The sequence below is a fragment of the Condylostylus longicornis genome, unplaced genomic scaffold, assembly GCF_029603195.1.
Source record: "Condylostylus longicornis isolate FDR11 unplaced genomic scaffold, ASM2960319v2 ptg000130l, whole genome shotgun sequence".
In the NCBI taxonomy this organism is placed as follows: domain Eukaryota; kingdom Metazoa; phylum Arthropoda; class Insecta; order Diptera; family Dolichopodidae; genus Condylostylus; species Condylostylus longicornis.
In genome coordinates this window covers 1943273-1963080 of record NW_026578098.1, presented here as the reverse complement: position 1 = coordinate 1963080, position 19808 = coordinate 1943273, and the positions used below count along the sequence as shown (strand labels likewise).

The 19808-nt window shown below is 35.3% G+C and overlaps 1 protein-coding gene across 3 annotated transcripts; it reads right to left on the bottom strand.

Annotated features, from left to right (window-relative positions):
- Nucleotides 1–11694: 11694 nt before the first annotated feature.
- LOC129614935 (uncharacterized) lies at nt 11695–15638 on the bottom strand. Of its 3 annotated transcripts, none has more exons than XM_055529891.1 (8): nt 15419–15638; nt 15246–15372; nt 14411–14592; nt 14180–14359; nt 13990–14127; nt 13354–13937; nt 13140–13297; nt 11695–12770 (listed from the first exon to the last, which is right to left on the bottom strand). In XM_055529891.1, exons 1-8 carry the CDS (start codon nt 15481–15483, stop codon nt 12669–12671), a joined length of 1536 nt encoding a protein of 511 aa, XP_055385866.1. In that variant the 5' UTR covers nt 15484–15638; the 3' UTR covers nt 11695–12668. The 3 variants fall into 3 exon arrangements, with proteins under 3 accessions (XP_055385866.1, XP_055385867.1, XP_055385868.1); XM_055529892.1 differs by having other exon boundaries at nt 13990–14115; nt 15419–15637; XM_055529893.1 differs by lacking the exons at nt 15246–15372; nt 15419–15638 and adding an exon at nt 14631–15119 and having other exon boundaries at nt 14411–14567.
- Nucleotides 15639–19808: the final 4170 nt, after the last annotated feature.

Here is a 19808-nt window from a genome sequence, read left to right as displayed (position 1 = left end):
GAAATGGCGAATAGTTTTTGATTATCGTAAACTTAACGAAATCACAGTAGATGACAAATTTACGTTACCAAATACTGAGTCGCTTTTCGATAAACTTGGCAGGGCTCAATACTTCAGTACAATAGATCTCGCAAAAGGGTTTCATCAAATACTTGTTGATGAAAAAGATCGTGCGAAAACAGCATTTTCAACCCCACAGGGTCATTATGAGTTTGTCAGAATGCCATTTTGTCTAAAAAATGGTCCTGCTACATTCCAACGTATGATGAACCACATTCTACGCGAATTTATTAATGTTTCATGTGCCGTTTACTTATATGACATTCTAATTTTCAGCACATCCCTTTAAGAACATGTTGAATCGATTTATAAGATCTTTCTGAAACTACGGGAATATAATTTAAATATCCAAATGTAAGTTTTTCTCAAAGGAATCAGAATACTTAGGACACCTGTTGAGTGACAAAGGTATTAAACCTTTGAAACTTCCTACAACGCGAAAATCTATAAAAAGCTTTTTGTGAATTACGGATTACTAGCGTAAATTCATTAAAGACTACGCCAAAATAGCGCAACCCATTACCTATTGTTTAAAAAAAGATAAGAAAATTGATATAAAAAATCCAAATTATATAGGAGCGTTTGAAAAGCTCAAAGAGTTGATTGTAAAAGATCCAATTCTTAAATATCCAAACTTTAATCAAAAATTTATTTTAACAACGGATGCGAGCCAATATGCCATTAGTTCCGTTTTAGAACTCTGAATGAGCATGAAATCAGGTATAGTAAAATTGAGAAAGAACTGTTATCGATCATTTGGGCTACGAAATATTTAAGTCCCTACATTTATGGTGTTAAATTCGTAATAAAGACAGATCATAGACCCTTAATACGGTTAAATTCATTAAAAGAGCCTAACTTCAATTACAAAGGCGGACAATAAAATTAAACGAATTCAATTTTGATATAGAATATGTAAAGGGCAAAGATAACAAAGTTGCCGATTTTCTTAGTAGAATTAACTCTGAAAAAAATGAAATTAATATATTGCAAACTAATCAATCGTTAGAAGTGGAAACCGACATTGCTACAATTCATAGTGGCGTCGAAGATTTTGGCGACCGCATTCCAATTGTAGAAACTATTGTGAATAAATATTTGAGACAAATTCACCTTGTACCAAATAAAACGAGAGAACTAATCGTGAAATATAATAAATATACAAAAATTTTTATATCTGAAGAAGATTTAAAAAATGAACATTACTTGAATGATATTTTAAGGAAATCAATAATGTCTGGCAATTTATTCGGAACTAGATTATAGTAAATTTAATATTTTGCAAAGAAAATTAATTGAGTTATTCAGTAGTAATAGGAAAATTAAAATAATTAAATGTACTAAATTGGCTCAAGATGTAGAAAATAAGGATGATCTCATTAATATTATAAAAGATTTTCATGAGAAAACTAATCATCGCGGAATATTAGAAAATTTCAATGAAATCAAAGATAGTTACTTGTATCCGAAACTAAAGGACTATATTTATAAGTTTGTTAATAACTTCGATATCTGTAATTTGGTCAAATACGATAGAAGGCCTAATAAATATAATTTTAATATAACCGAAACACCTTCTAAGCCTAATCAATTCGTAGATTCGTAGATTCGTAGATTCTAAGGGAACCGAGTGGGACAGGAGCATCCCCCCAAGCCACCGCAGCCATTTTTGACTTATTGTAGTCACCCCACCCTCCCGTCTATAATATCCCCGTCCCAATCACAAAGCCGGCGATATCCCTAAGGGAGTTGGACAATAGTTCCCGAACACTTAGGGACCCATGTCCAAGACAATTGCGGCGCCGAACAGCCAGTGCCGGACAGTCGCAGAGAATGTGCACGGCGGTCTCATCGCCACCCCCACAAAATCTGCACAGGGGGGAGCCCGACTTCCCCAGCCTGTGCAGGTGGTATTTCACCGGGCAGTGCCCCGTGAAGAAATTCGCAATAGTGCGAACCCGGCTCCTGCTCATCCCCAGCAACTCCGCAGCGAATCCGCCGGAGCACGCCGGAACAAACACCTTCGCATGACGGCACCCCTTCGTGTCCCGCCAGTGACGACTGCATTCCGCCGCGAGTAGGCAGGCAAGCCTGGCCCCCACGGCGGAAGAAGGCAGACCACAGAAAGGCAGCGGCTGCACAAAGGCAGCCCCAGATCCCCTCCGCGCCAACTCATCGGCAACTTCGTTGCCCGCATGGCCACTATGGCCCGGCACCCAAATGAGCATCACTCTGTTTTCCGATGCCAATTCCATAAGTGCAGCAAGGCAGCTCCAGACCAGCTTGGATGTAACCTGAGCTGAACGGAGCGCCAGCAGTGCAGCCCTGCTGTCTGAGAACACATAGATGGTGCGGTTTCTATACCCCCTTTCCAAATTGATTCTCAGACAGATTTCTATTGCATGTATTTCGGCCTGGAACACTGTGCAATACGGGTCAAGGGTTGCATATACACGCGTGTCCGGGCGGACACCGTATACGCCCGAGCCCACCCCCGACTCCGTTTTGGACCCGTCCGCATACCACACGCTCGAACCCGACCTAAGTACCGGACCACCCCGATCCCACGTCCATCGATCAGGAAACAGAACCCTGTACTTGTGGTCGAAGTTGTACCGCGGCAGACAGGTATCTGACATGGTTATCCTTAGAATCGGATCGCCCTCAATGAAGTCTCTGTGAGTTCTGTGGGCCAACTTTAGCCCTGCCCCGTCCTCGCCAGAGAGAAGTCGGTAAGTCACCAGCCGAGCTTCCTTCAATATATGGAGGTGCAGTGGCGGCAATCCGATCATCACCTCCAATGCAGCGGTGGGAGCCGTCCGCATCGCCCCGGTCACTCCCAGGCAGGCCAGCCTCTGTAGCTTTTCCAGCTTGGCCCGCACACCCGCCTGCTGAGCCTTACGGCACCATACAATCGACGCATAGGTGACGATGGGCCTAGCAAGGGCCGTATATAGCCACAGTGCTATTCTGGGACTAATTCCCCAGGTCCCCCCGATGAAACTCCTACACGTCCACAAGGCCGCCGTAGCTCTCCCGATAACTCTATCGATATGGGTATTCCAAGAGAGACGATCATCCAGGGTTACCCCCAGATACTTCACCTCCCTCGAGTAACTAATACGTTCACCAAACAGAATTGGGCTCGTTAACCTGTCCCTGCTTCTGCGTCTGGTGAAGGCGACCAAAGTGCTCTTGCTTGGATTTATATTTAACTCAACGCCTTTGCACCACCTTTCCACAACACGTAAATTTTGCTGTAGAAGATCAGAAATAGTGCTCTCAAATTTTCCCCGCACGACGAAGGCCACATCGTCAGCGTATCCCCAGACACGCGCCCCGGAGCCCCTGAGAGCAGCTATTAGATCATCCACTACAATGGACCACAGGAGGGGCGAAAGAACCCCGCCCTGCGGACATCCTTTTGCAGCGGAGATGAAGAGTATATCGTCAGCTATGGTGGACTTAATAATCCTATCCTGTAGCATCCGATTGACCCATCTGCTAGTCGTCGCATCAATCCCTCGTTTGTGCAACGACTCACAGATGACATGATATGGGGTGTTGTCAAAAGCTCCCTCTATATCAAGGAAGCAGCCAACTGCTACCTCCCGCACCTCCAGTGAGTTTTCAAGGACCCCCACCAGACTCTGCAGAGCGAGTACAGTAGACCTTCCCGACTGATAGGCGTATTGAGATTCATGCAAGGGATTGCTTCCCAGTGCACCGTCCCGTATAAATCTATCAATCACTTTTTCCATTGCTTTCAATAGAAAAGAAGTAAGGCTGATTGGACGGAAAGACCTTGGGTGGTTGCTTGGTCGCTTACCCACCTTCGGAATATACGTCACTTTAGCCACCCTCCATGCCTGAGGGATGTAACCCCACGCATAGCTGGCGCGAAAAATTCCCAACAGTGCTCTAGCGATATGTTGGAAACCCCTCTGCAAAAATGCAGGATATATCCCGTCATCACCTGGAGATTTGAAGGGCCTGAAAGAGAAAACAGCCCATCTAATCCTGCCCATCGTGAAGACTAGACGGGATCGTTGCCAGTCATCCCTATTGGGCCAGGGTGCCCCCGGTTCGATGACTGCATTTGAGTGATTCCGAAGAATCTCCGAGTCAGGAAAGTGCGTTGACGCCATAAGCTCCAACGTCTGCCTTCCGTTCTCAGTCATGGAGCCATCAGGACGTTCCATTAGGCCCAACCTGCTAGCATACTTTTTGGAAAGCACCCTGTGAAGACGCGCACTGCTGGGGAGTTCATCAATGCCCTTGCAGAACGCCCTCCACGAGATTCTCTTCGCTTTCCTAATTTCCTTATTGTATTTTGTGAGTGAGTCCTTATACTCTTCCCACGAACCTGACGCTTTGGCCTTATTGAATAGCTTCCTGGTCTTTAGTCTAAGCCTTGAAAGCTCCTCATTCCACCACGGGCACTTCCTATTGCTCCGCCTCGGCTTAGCACGGCAGCTCCCGTGATAGGCATTAGTAATAGCCGCCGTCAGGGCCTCGCTGGCCAGTTCGATATCCATCACCGTTCTGACAGAAGCAGGAACGGATCTAATCCCATCCATGAGGAGCGTTTCGAATTGACTCCAATCTGTGGATTGGGGCACCCGATAAATTTCTTCTGCCAGGCCTCCGGAGACCATGATATCAAACCTAATCTGCCTATGATCGGACATGGATGTCTCATTTGAGACATGCCATCCACCAACCCTACTGCCGATAAATTCAGTGCAAAGGGTGATGTCAAGGACCTCTTCCCTAATTGCATTTATGAATGTCGGCCTATTGCCTTCATTCATAATCATTAATTTATTGCTATATATAAATTCAAGTAGGCACTCACCTCTTTTGTTTATATTGCTGCTTCCCCAGACGGTGTGGTGGGCATTGGCATCACTTCCTATTATAAGTTGGAAGTTCCTCCTTCCACAAAAGTCCACTAGATCCTTCAGTTGCTCGTCCGGGTGGGCACAGTCCCCCGGGAGGTAGGATGAGCACACAATGAACTCTGTCCAGCCCCCGCAGGACTTCACCTTCACCAACGCAGCTACCTGATCCTTAGAACAGTAATCTGGAATGGGAAAATACGTTAGCTTTTTACTAAACAAGATGCAAGCCCTAGGCCTGCCCCCAATTGTATTATCATACAATAGCTCACCTGTTAGGCCCTTAACCTGATCCTTCACTATGTAAGGCTCTTGGATAAGGGCGATATCGAGGTGATCCTTCATAAATCTATGAGCCAGAACATCAGTAGATGCCCTAGCATGCTGTAGATTTATTTGGATGCACCTCACAGCCATATTATTTCCTCCGGCTCTTGTCTATGGGCTTTGGCCCTTTAGACAAAGGCTTTACATGAGCCTTACCTCCCATTGTCGCCTTTTTACCCATCTTGGTGGGCGCCTGCCCTGCCACAGCCTCTTTTGCCGCCCCAGGTGCCACGCTAGCCCCTCCAACAGCAAATACCGAAGCACTTCCGGGCTTCTCAATGGGCTTGAGCCCTTTTGGTTCCCCCGGGACGCTTGTATTTGGCGTGCTGGTCGATGGTCCTTCCGTTTCCCTTGCCGCCATTTTCGGAGCGACTTCAGACTTTCCAATGAGTTTTGGCTCTTTTGGTTGGCCTGAAGTGCTCGTCGTTGTTGCGGTGGGCACTGGTTTTTTATTTTGTCCTGCCCTGCCGCCAGCACCTTGAGAGGATTTTCTTCCTTTAACCCGAACGGTAACACGGAAGAAATTCAGGAAAAGTCGGAACTCCGCTTTCCGTAGATCTTCCAATCCGGAATCATCCACGGAAAAGGTGATGGAGCAGCCCCCGTCCTTTTCCTTATCCATCCTCAGCACCCTCCAGGAACCTATCTTGAGGCTGGGATTTTGCTTCCCTATCCTACTTAGAAATTTGTCCCTGGAGAGACTGACGGTTGTCTCGTCCTTTGGTACGTAGGTGACGCAGACATGCTGTTTGGGCATGCTGTCGCCATCCAGTACCACGACATCGCAACCGTCCCAAGGCTTTATTTTCCTGCAGACACTGGTTATCCACTCCCTGGTGTTTTGATTGTTGCATGTTACGGATATCCATCGGTCCCTTTGCAACGCTGCAGTGAATTGTGGATGAGAGTCCACAACCCTATCCATTTCATCCATGATGGCTACTTTGATTTTCCCCATCTGGACTTCGGATAGCCTTTCCTCTGGATGCAGTCTATGAGTGATGGCCACCTTGACCTGTGCTACTGCATCCCGATAAGAAGTCATTTTCGGGTTTTGTTGAGGAATGTTCCCAGGGACCTTTTCCTCAACATTGCCCTTCATCGACCTCTTCTTTGAGGGCCCTGCATCAGGGGTGTTGCTTTCCGACCTTTCCCTCTTTTGGGGATGGTCGGCCACAACAACCGATCCGCAGGCCTTCAGCTTTTCCAGCCTTTCTTTCTCGTATCTGCGAGCTTCCTCTGGGGACATGCCATCCCTGATATAAGCCGCGATACGCCGCTTGGATGCACCAGAGAAATATTGTTTTTTTCCCCTGATGTCCAACCTTTTCAGGTCCTCCTCAGTTTTTTGGATAATAGGTCCAAGAGGATCCTGATTATCCGTCTCCATCGGAGGCGCCGCCTCTTCCTCCACTGGCGTGAGAAGGAGTTCCTCCTCTGCGTCAGTTAAGAGAAGCTCTGGTTCCGAAGACCCTTGAGCACTAAGTGGTTGTATGTTGTCCTTAGTGTCGTTGTTGTTGTTGTCACTGTTGTTATTTGTCTTGTTGTTGTTGTTGTTATGTTCCATTTCTTGTCCCACGAGTAGCGCGGGAAAGTAAAGTCACCCATGGCAGAGCCCGGCATACCATGGGAAGGCTCATTTAAACTGGAGGGCGCCTGGTATCCAGAGTCCGCATACTAACGACTAAGCTCCCCCTTAGACACGCAGTCATCGGCATATGCTGTTCCACCTTGACTTGGGACGCCTGTCGTCAGCTGACGTATAGATATAGGGCTGAAACTCACAAAGCAAGAGGCTCGCCGCGAGACATGACCACGACACGAACGTAACTTTGATCGTTTCAATCACCCCTTTATCCTCCGCCATTACCGGGGCCCACCACTAGGAGGTGACAGTGCGGTTTTGGGCCCCAGCCTAATCAATTAGTTCATGGTGAACCCTTTTATCTAAAAAAAGAAGTATTTTTGACCACATTTGATAAGTTTACAAAACATCTTTATATTACTAAATTGACCGATAGAAATAGTGTTACATTAGTTCAGGCCTTAAGACAAAGAAATTTGTTATTCGGTAAACCTTCAAAATATATTTTCGATAACGAATTTAATTATTTTGGACGTTTAAGACTTTTGTAGACTAGAAAACATTGAAGCTCATTTCACTTCGCTAAGAAGTCATACGGGAAATTCAAATATAGAAAGGGTTCACGGAACTATTACTGAACATATTAGAATATTAACCTTAACGGAACCAAATTTAGATACAGAGAGCAAAATTCTGAAGGCTGTAGAAGCCTATAATAATACGATTCATTCAGTAATTGAAATTAGGCCAACAGATTTTATCAATAATACAATTTCAAATCTTCAGGAAATTAAAGATAAATTACATAACAAGAAAGAAAAAATTACTATCAAATTAAACAAAGATAGAAAACAATTCACAATTAAACGACTCCGAAATACTAATACAGAATCCTGCTATAGTCCGTTATAAAGAACAACCTCGCTACAAGAAAATTAAAATTAAAAAATTTAAAAACAAAATTATAGACAATAACAATAAAAACATTCATTCAACGCGAATCAAAAGAAAGTTTAAAAATCAAAATCATATATTTTTAGGAAATAAAACAACTGACTAATATTCTTGTTGTTCTTAACAAATTCATGTCAGGCTTCGATCAATCTCCAAAAAATGGAAACTCAGGCTGGCTTTTCAATCATTTAACAAGATCAAATAGATATACAGTAAAACACGGCTAAGTGGAAATCGATCAGCCAAGAAAATTTTGTCCACTAACGCGTGTTTTCCACTTATACGAATTCGACTATCTATATTATATTTTACAAGATTTTTCCAGTTCATGAACAGGTATACATATAATCTAATAAATAACAAAAACAAAAAAATGAAAATAGCAAAAGAGAATACTCAATTGATTATACATACTGTAAAACAAAAACAAAAAATTAAAAGCGAAAAGCGAAAAGCGAAAGAGAATAAAAAAAGAGTAGTAATATTTTTTTTGTTTTTTTGCTTTACTACCATAAACAAAAATAAAAAGCAAAAGGAAGCGAAATATTTTAAATGAGTTAAGTAAGAGTAAAATAATTTTTTGTTGTTGTATTTAACATGGAATGGAATTTAAAAAAATAAAACTAAAAATTGTGAGAGATATAAGAACACGAATAACGTTACGTTACGTACTAAGGCAATTATTCTTCGTGTGCTTGCGAAATTTCAATTGAGTAAGTAGCCAAGCCAGGTCTGTATAAAGAAAAGAGGCATTGATTTTTTATTAATTCACATTCACTTTGGTTTTAAAGTTTAACGTGAAAGGTACTATTTCCAATTGCGAATTCTTTTCTTTTTAAAAAATGGATAACAAACAAATGATGGAAATATTTTAACAGATAACGTTGTTTATAAGGAAATTTTTCGTTCTTAATAGAGTTAACTAATTCTTAAATTGAATTTTAATCATATCTATGTAATTAACAGTGACACATATTACATCTTAAAATTTATTAAATTAAAAATATTTCCATTATTTGCTGCTTATAAGCAAACCACAGGGGCCCCTAGTAATATTATAACTTTAATTTTTCAACACTCAAAATTTGACAATGACAGAAACTAAAATATTTTGTCTAGCTACATAGTGTTGCTTTTCTTATTTTGTAGTTGAGAGTGTAGTTTTTCATTTTTGACATTTATGCTAAATAAAAACAGGGATGTGCAGTTAACCGAATAAATTTACATATTAAGTATTACATGAGGGAAAAAATATATGCGCAGATAAGCGTGTTGTGCACTTATCCGAATTCCACTTAAACGAATTTTTTTATATGAAAAAATCGAAAAAAGTACAAGCCACGAAAATTTGATGCAATTAAGCGTGAAATCCACTTAAGCGTGATCCACTTAACCGTGTTTTACTGTAATAGAAAGTTATGATAAAATTTTTCATATAGTTAATTTAAGCGAAATCGAATACACTTTACATACAATTGAATTACAATTAAACTCAACTTTCAATTTGCCAACTGACAGAATAAATTTTAAAACTCTTAACGCTAACATAAACAAACTCAAACACACATTAAAAACATTAATACCATTTAGACATAAAAGATCCGTAATAGATATGGGGGGTTCAGTATTAAAGTTCGTTTTTGGAACTATGGACCAAGAAGATAAAATCGAAATAGAACAACGTTTAAAAATATTAGACGAAAACATCCATAATGAGGTATTAATTTAATATTCAAATCAAAATTAATGATAATATTCAAAAAAATATCAATGTTCTGCAAAAAAGTATTAATAATAATAACGTATGGTTAAATAAACTTTTTAACGATGTTTCTACTGAAAATAGAAAAATAATCAAACAACTGCAGTTTCTTCAATTAATTTCAAATATTAATCTTCTGAAAGAAAAACTAGAAAAAATACAGGAAAACGTAATGTTCGCAAAACATCAAAAAATGAGCCGATCTCTTCTTACACCAGAAGAAATTGATGATTATAAAATCGATATTTTCAAAATTCAAAACCTTAAAATCTCCTTACTAACCATATGATACTAAATTGATATTCGTAATATGTATTCCAAAAATAAACCAAGAAAAGGCTGTCCAATACAAGATCTTTCCTGTTACTAATTCAAAATTTGAGGAAAAAAATATAAAAATAAAACATACTATCGTACTTGAGAAAATTACCAAAATAAATTAAAACCTGTATCAAATTGTATTTCTAAACTATTTAATAATTCTTATAAAAATTGTACAAAAACTTTTGAAACTAATTTGCAAATTATAGAACTAGAGTTAGGTATGATATTAATTAAAAATGCAAATAACTTAAATTTTTCTAGTACTTATAACAATTTTCAATATACATATGTATGTAAGTATGTACATATGTACATATGTTGTACAAAAATTTTATTGTCACTTTTGAAAACTGTACTATTGAAATAAACAAAATAAAATTTTCAAACAAACAATTATAATATAAGCATACGATATTAATTCCAAGCTATGAAAATATTGAAAATTTAAATCACTCTGTAAATTTAAAAATGTTACATGTGAATCAGATGAAAAATAATAATGAAATTCAAATACATTTATTTTAATTGTTTTGATTTTAATTTTAAAAATTCTATTAATTTTCAAATATTGTAAAAGGTCAAGAAATCACACCGATTTAAAAGGAAATGTACAAAATTATATCGACCAGGAGTACAACAATCCTAACGAGGGAGGAGTTACATATCCAAAAACAACAATATGTAAAATCACTCCCTACTAATCATAAATTACTTTCTTTATGATGCATTCTTAAATTACAATTTCTTTTCATTCTTTTTTTTAACTTTCATTTTTTTTTTCTTTTAAACCAAATTTCACACATTTTGTACTTATGTTAAGTGGTTATTTGGAATTCTTAAACGAATTTACAATCGTAAAATATATGTATGTATGTATAATTGAAATTTATTTCAACACTTAAGAAACAAAACCACTTGAAGACCTGAATTCCACTTAAAAAAACCTAAATTTAAACTAAAACAAAGTATTGCTTATCTTGACCAAATTTAATATCTTAATTTTGACCAAATTGTAATATTGTATGAATTTTAAATTTTAGTCTTAAGAGAAAGATTCAATAAAGTAAAGTTACAAGTAAATCTTTACTTTCGTTTTTATTTTATTTTCCTTACACGTTAAAAGAATATGAAACTCGCACGTCTGATTGACGCCCCATAAAAGGACATCTTGGACAGGATTGGTCAAACCTTTTTTAGATGAAACATATGGTTTGAAATTGTTAGGTTTTCTTTCTATCAAAGGACGGAAAAAATTATGGTATTACGAAATGACCGTCGAGAATGTTTAAAAATGAATTTGAAAAGGTGGTACTCTCACATCACCAGTAAGCTTGAAAGTGTTACTGATAATGTAAAAATAGTGAAAATAGTCAAAACCCTAAAAACGTTAAATCGTACCGTAATACAGATGCAGTTCCATAGATCTGACATATCCCAAAAATTATTGGCAAAGTACACTAAGAAATAAAAAAGTTTGCGAACTTGGCATACTAATCTGTACAGAGAAGCAGACAAATAGACATCTCTAAAAATACTTTATTCACAGTTTCCTAGGATGAAGAAAGCAATTTCAGCAGAAAAATCGACATACGAAATGTGGTTTCATCACATATCTCTCTTATAGTGTGGAATGCGGCCGATAAAAAATATATTGTAAGAAAAAAAATGTATATTACTTAATCTTAATTTTATCAAACCTCAATAGATCTAGATGAGAGTAGGACAAAAGTATTTTTTATACTAAAAAATTTTTCACGGGTTGATAGTTTGATTCTGTATAGTGTTTTTTATTATTTCTTTTTCCAATTAGATTTTGAGTATTTTTATTAAATTTACAAATTTATTCATAAGTATACAAAATGTTATGTAAACAAAATTTTCTTAAATAGAATTATCGTAAATTTTAAATATACATATGTACTTAAACACGAGTTACTTCCCCCTAAATTTATTTTTAAATTTTTGTTAAAATTTTCAATATTTGCTGAATAGGAAAAATTAATTCAAAACCGAAATTTAAAGGGGTGCAAAACTACTGTTTAAGAAATACTATCTTACATTATTATTAATATTACGCTTATAAAATATTATTTAGAAATTTTTGCATAAAAAAGGCAATAAAACATTATTTCATAAACAATTTTAAAATTTTTAAATACTTTAAAATTAAAAAAATTAAGCTTCTATATCGAAAGTTTTAGTACTTTATAAAATAGACAGGTAGCTACTTTTATCTGCTAATATCTTCAGTAATTATTAATTAAATATATTCACAGCTTTATCTATATTCCTATTCCTTGTAATAGCATTTTTAAATGTTTACTGATTTATATTACTTACTTACTACGCAAATCATATTTCGAGTTTTAGATTCAAAATAAAAAATATTTTATATTGAATTTTAAATAAAATGTTCACCATTCTTTTTTATTTTTACATATCTTGCGAAAAGTTTCTTCTATTTTAAGCTCTTGCCTTATACAATTTCAACCAAAATTATAACGTCATTCAATCACTTAACACGTACATATATTACAAGAAAGATTTGCTGAAAAAACTACAAAATAAGCTTATTTAAAAAAAAAAATGTAATAATAATGTAAAAAAGTTCATGGAACACTAATTTTGCGCAGGGCGATATGATATTCGTATACACGCCCAATAAAATGTTATCTATGTTATTTACTTGCATTTGCAACTCATATTCTTAATTTTTCCTTCGTAATTGCATATTATAAAAATGGATATAAAACATTTAAGATTGCGGGGGATTTTCATCTCGTTCTTTGAATCTTGGGGGAAACTTAATACTTGGAAGACGATCTTGATTTTCTGTTGACCAAATTTCATAAGGTGCCTAAATAAATTTAAAAAAAAATTTAAAAATATGTTCTTTTTTTTCAAAGAAAGACTGAAACAATTTTTTTTTTCCGTTGTAGCAAGAAAGTATTACAATTCTTGATTTAAGAATTCAATACTTTAAATGGTATTACAAATATTATATTAAATGCTATTACCAACACTAGGGTTATTATGTCCAAAATTTAAAATGATTATAGCCATATAAGAACATGTAAATTAAAATAAATTGCTTTAGTTTTCATAAAATAATATTATGTCATTACATAGTATCTAGCTATATATGTTTTTCTTTATTATTGTGACAGTCTTGCTCTGAATAGAATGAATAGATAAGTTATATATATATCTGTATATAAAATTTTACAGGTTCTTCGATAAAGGGAGGTCCTAAAGAGGGTAACTGTTGTGTTGGCAGCGATTGCTGTTGTTGTAGGGAATAATTTCTTTGAGGTCTACATGATAACAGTTGAATTGCTTCTGCTAAACCATCTTGACTAGTAACTGACGGTTGAAACAAAGAATCTAAAAATTAATAGTATAAAAATGTCCTGTTATGTTTTACTTTACATTTTAATTACCCGGGGTTGTGCTTTGACTACGTTCGGAACTTGTCTTTGAAGTAGTTGGTATTGCCAATTTGGATATTGGCATGACTCGCGTTTGATGCCATGTCACAGTATTTTTGTCACTCTTACTTGCTTCCCAAGGCATTGACCATCTCCTCATTTGACTTTCAACATCTACAGAATGCAATCTCACTTCTCCAGCTGCGGCTTCTGACCAGCGCCTTTGGCCGGTCAATGGAAATAATGGAAAATTTAGTGGCGAACGTGATCCACGATAAAATGGTGACTTCATACCAATTAAGTGCCCTGGATTTGGCAAAGGGCCGCGAACATTTTCTAAAAATCCTTGAATAGGGCTGGGTCCACGTATTTCTTGTGGAGAAGGACCACGCGTTTGTTCTAAACCACCCACACCATAAACATGTTCTGATGAGGCTTGTGTAGAACTGGAACCAAATATTATGTTTCTGGAATCAACAGCAGGAACAGACGGCAGTCGAAATTGTTCAGTTTTTTGTAATTGCGTTTGTTGCTGTGGTTGAATTACACCTCCAAAATGTGGAGATGGAGTTTGAGATCGTTGCTCAACATTAATCCTATTACAATAACAAATGGATTTTAAAACCTTAATCAAATATTTTATTTTACCCATGTTTTTGCTGTATCATTGTACATTCTGGGTCATGTGAAAATCCTAGAGGCACTTGACAAACGAAGCAGCATGTAAGCGATGAAAATGAATCATAACTAGCTGCACAAAATTGATGCTGAATACTTAAATAAAAACTTAAATATAATCATAAATTTTTAAGAAAAATAATTTTCGTTCCTTTATTACTTTATCATTGTCTGAGCATTTTCCAAAACGATTTGCTGATTATGATCACGAACCCTTTGCTGTTCAATTTCTTGTTCAACGGTAACCTGAGCTGTTGTAGGAGCCATAGAAGTTGTAATAAAATCTTGTAACACAGTTACAATGTGTGACTTTACAGTACTTGTGGCAACAGCGGTAGCCCTGAAGTTCGAATATTTTCTATTATTAAAAATTTAATTGACTTTTATATACCTTTGTAAATCTTCCCAAGCGTTCGTGAAATGAGCTGACAATTGACTTGACGAGGGGTTATTGAAATTTGATGGGCCCTGTGATAATACATAAGTTTCCGCAGAGGGCGGATGACCCCACTGTTCTAATGACGAAATTGATTGTGCCAGTCTAAACCCTGCTGCACATAAATTGTTTAAAACCTGAAATATTTTTCTTTACTAGATGTATACATCTTTACCTACAAGTTCATATACAGGGTAATTCACAAAGGTATACAACTGCATATACCATTAGTTAGAGGGTTGAAAATGGATAAAACTTTTGTTCCGGACTAGGTGCGATATCTCATGGGTATACGAGATACAGGGATTCTGACGAATTTTCACGAATTTTCTACTTCTCCAAGTTTTTTGTGGCTAAAGTACTGTAAAAACAAATTTCGAATTTTCAAAAAATTTCGCACGAAATTATTGGGTTAAAAAAAATAAAAGATTAGATTTTTTTCCAAAGTTCGAATGATTGGTATTCCGAAAGTACCTAAAATACAAAATCAAGTACTTAATATGTCGTTTTCAAGCCCCTATCTTTTTCGGAGCGAAAGTTACAATCAAAAAAGCTTGGAAAAGTAAAAATTTCGAGAAAATTTGATAAAATCCCTGTATCTCGGAAACCCCTGAGATTTCGCAACTAGTTCGGAACAAAAGTTTTACACATTTTTGACCCTCTAACCAATGGTATATGTTGTGGTTTACCTTTCTAAATCATCCTTCATATACATTTACATATATACAATTATATTATGTATATATATGTCTTCATATATGTATGTATATATGTATGTAGTGGTTGTTACTTGCAAATAATTTAGCCAAGCCCCCAAACAATCTGACACAGCTGTTTTGGCTGAACCTTGGCTACTGCTAGAGCTCGTTGACGGTGATATTGATGATCCAGAGCTATAAATTCCACTTCCAAGGGAACTAAAAAAATTTTCTGTTAAAACGTAGAAAATTTATAAAGATTTACCTCCGGGGAGTAACTCCTATCCCGATTGCTTGGTGTTGTCCAGCACTTTCATCTAGATCACTCATTTCCAGTATAATATCCGTACTTTATTTATTTAATTTTCTACTCAGTATTAATTATGATAATTGTCATAGCTTTCTTGCTTAATTATTATTAAAGATTAAAATTTTTATGCATATGTCAAGTGAACCCAGCAGAATTTTTGATTATAATTAAAACAAAAATGTCATGTGTGAATTACGCCTGACTATATTGGACGCATATTAACGTAAACAAAAGGAGTCCGTAAATTAAAGAATGTTTTTCATAACCGTAATATTGCAAAACAATAACTGCGAAACTCTGCAAAAACATAAACTGAAGGCTATGTAGATATTTTTTATCATTCTATAAAATCAAAACAGATCATATGATTGAACTTACTCATATTAATTTTGCAATATTCCAAGAATTTAGTAAAGTTCATGCAAAAATAGTTGAACATTTGTTTATATATAAAAATAAAGTGAAGCTTTCACGATAAATCGCCATACAGTGCACTAATGAAAAGTTCTAAAGCTATAAACGTTGCTGAAATGAAAAGACACTCTTGAAAGCTGCAAATATTATTAAATGCATTACTGAACGCTTCAACGTAATTAAATGCAGTTAATTCAAAGTTTGAAAATGCTTCTAATAAATTTCGTTCATCCCAAAGCAGTAAATCAAAATTGGTTTATTTTCCTTTTCGAATCACCTTTCAACACATACTGCTTTTTTACTGTACTGCTTTTGCAACAATTGTAAAACTGTTAAATTTTGAAGTACGGCTTTATAGCTTGATTAAGTTGAAAAGAGAACAAAATTGACATCTCGTGCCCAAATGTCAAAATTGAAACAGCTGATATATTTTGTCATAGTTTGTTTCCACGCGTGTGTGACATTCCACGCAAAATACGAATAATTTATGGCTTAACAACGAAAGTCGTCCCCGTTATCGTTCTCATAATGGATTTTCATAATTTTTCTCTGCAGAAAAAACGCCCAATTGTCAACTTTTAATCCAATCAAAAATTGATTTCTGTTGGAAAATTCTGAATATGTAAATTCTCTATTCCATCTACATGTAGAACTTGCAGGTTTTAAATGCAGATTTAGCTCAGTCCCTTATATGTGAACAAAAATTTATTTTATTATAATTTAATAATCCTGAAAACAATATTAGTAGAGTACTTAAGCAATTGAATTGCTTAAGTAAAATCATTAAAATTGCAATCAATTTGAAATCAATTACGTTGTTTATAATCATGCTCTCTAAAACATTCATTTAGGATATTATGTCAGAAAAGTATTTAATAAATTTTTAAAATATTTCTTAAAATAACAAAGGAATTCGAGGAAACACAAAGGCAAGAAGAACCAATTACTAAAATTAAATTATTAAATCTTTAGGAAATGTTTCAGTATTTTTTTTTATAAAAATTTATTTGCACAGGTATTTCTAAAATCTTATATAGAAAAAAATTTATTAGAAGCAAAATTTAAAAGCAAATAACACATCATATGTACATACATAAGTACGTTTGTGTTATTTGTTATGTGCGAAAACCCACATACCATGTAGCGATTTTTTTTTCAATCCTTGTTGTAAAACTGGGATTTAGACAGAATTTAAACTATATTAAAAACTTTTTATACTGCGTTTTGAAAGTCACGGGTACTTTAAAACGACATAATCAAGAGCTATAGGTGATTTTATTTAAAGTTATCTTGTCATATATGTATCTCATTTTTGTAGGAATGTTTTCTACCACAGATACGACAAAAGAACAATTTTTTATACGAAGTACTCCGACTTGTTGTCTCGTTTCTATTTTTTTCAAATTCCATCGATTGTGTCATATCTTTACTATTTTTTTTCTTTTTTTCAAGTAAAAAAGAGTTTACAATTTCAATAAATCTCACGATATTTTACACATCTTTTAAAAAGCTTGCCATTTATATTCTTTGGAACGTAAAAAAAGTGCAAAAATTCTTCATATTCGTATTTCAGTATGGTTTCGAACACTATTTACACTTATTCTTATGGAAGCTATAGAGGACCCTTTTTTACTTTATTAATCTCGAATAAGATGAACCTTTTTCAAATTTTTAATTAGAAAAAGTTAAAAATTCAATCTTTTTCTACTTTACATTTTTAAAGCGTAGTGTTAAACAATTAAAAAATTTATTTAAAAAAAATCTTTCCAGGTTCTGTTCATTTTTTTAAGATTTCAATATATGTATGTACATATGTACCTACCTACTTACGCTACACTATAAGAAACAAAAATTGTGTGATTGTTCTTTTTTTTTTTAATTATTAATTTGGTTTTTGAGCATTTTTTCAAATTTAAGAAAATATACATTTGATATTAACAAGTTCCCTAATTATGTATGATCAACTTAAAATCAAATAGCTACAAACTTAAATTCTAAATTAAAATCTAATAAAATGTTCATTAACTTTATATTAAATCGTGTATTTTAGACTAAAAACGAGAAAAAAAATAGACTTGACCTTGTCAACTCTGTGATACCCGTACGAATTTGTGCGAATAACTAATGTGCCATAACTAACTATGGGGCAGACTATGACTTTAAGTTGCCGTATTACCATATTAATTTATGCAAAATTTCAGTACTATGTGTTATTCAAAATACTGGTTGTGCCAAACTACTAATGATGTTGTATGGCAGCTACCAGAAAGAGCCAAGAAATTTTAGCGAATTTTATCAAGCACATCGGCCCTACTAATATACTCACTTGTGTGAAATCTCAATATCACAGCTTTTATAGTTTCTGAGATATAGGCAAATAACTTTTGAAGTTGTATGGCAGGTACCAGAAGGAGCCAAGTAATTTCAACGACTTCTATGAGACACATTGGCCCTACTAATATATTCGTTTGTGTGAAATTTCAATACTATAGCTTTAATAGTTTCTGAAATATAGTCAAATAACTTTTGAAGTTGTATGGCAGGTACCAGAAGGAGCCAAGTAATTTCAACGACTTTTATGGGGCATACTGGCCCTACTAATATATTCGTTTGTGTGAAATTTCAATACCATAACTTTTATAGTTTCTGAGATATAGCCAAATAAATTTTGAAGTTGTATGGCAGCTACCCGAACCGGTAACCCGATCATGTCCAATTTAAATAGGGTTCTGGCACTTACTACAATAAATCATTTGTGAAAATTTGGTGAGCTTAGCTCAATTAGTTTTTGAGTTATCGTTCGGACGGACGGACGGACGGACGGACGGACGGACGGACGGACGGACGGACGGACGGACGGACGGACAGACAAAGCTAAATCAACTCAGAATTTGACGCTGATCAAAAACATGCACTTGAGTCTATATCTAACACCGTTATTTCTTAGCGTTACAAACGGTAAGGCAAATTTAGTATACCCTTCGAACATACGTTCGTACGGGTATAATTATAGCACCAAGGTTTTGAAGGTTTAAGTCAATTTTTCGTATAGCAGACTCAAAATGAAAATAGGCAAAGTTATATTTTTTTTCAAAAAAAAAACAAAAAAAATATTATGATATTTTCAGAAAAGTCATTAAAGAATGCATATGCAATTTTAACAAATATTTCACAAAAGAAGAAGTGTCCAGGCCTTGATTTTTTGTAATGCCAAGGTTTCGAATATTAATATAGAGCGAAATATGATTTTATCATGTACATTTTGTGTAATCACTAAAATTCGTTAAATTCACTAAATTTTTGCAAATAATTTATTATAGTAAATGCCAGAACCCTATTTAAATTTAATATGATCGGCGTACTGGTTCAAGTAACTGCCATATAACTTCAAAATTTATTTGACTATATCTAGAAACTATAAAAGCTTTGGTATTGAAATTTCGCAGAAGTAAATATATTAGTTGGGCCAATGTGTTTGATAAAAGTCGTTGAAATTACTTTTCTCCTTCTGGTAGCTGCCAAACAACTTCAAAAGTTATTTGGCAATATCTCAGAAACTATAAAAGCTGTGGTATTGGAATTTCTCACAAGCGAATATATTAGTAGGGCCAATGTATTTGATAAAACTCGTCGAAATTGCTTGGCTCTTTCAGGTAGCTCCATACAACTTCAATAGTAGTTTGGCCATATCTTAGAAAATATTGAAAACATAGTACTGAAATTTTGCATAAATTAATGTGGCAACTTGAAGCTATAGTACAGTCCCATAGTCAGCTATGACATACATATGTATTTATTCACACATACGGAAAATTTATTTGTGTATTTTCCATATTTATTAACAAGTTACTTTTTTGTAAAATGTCCTTACCTGGGTTTGTATGACCTATGTTAATTCTGTACGCAAACGCACAAAAATTTTCATAAGTAC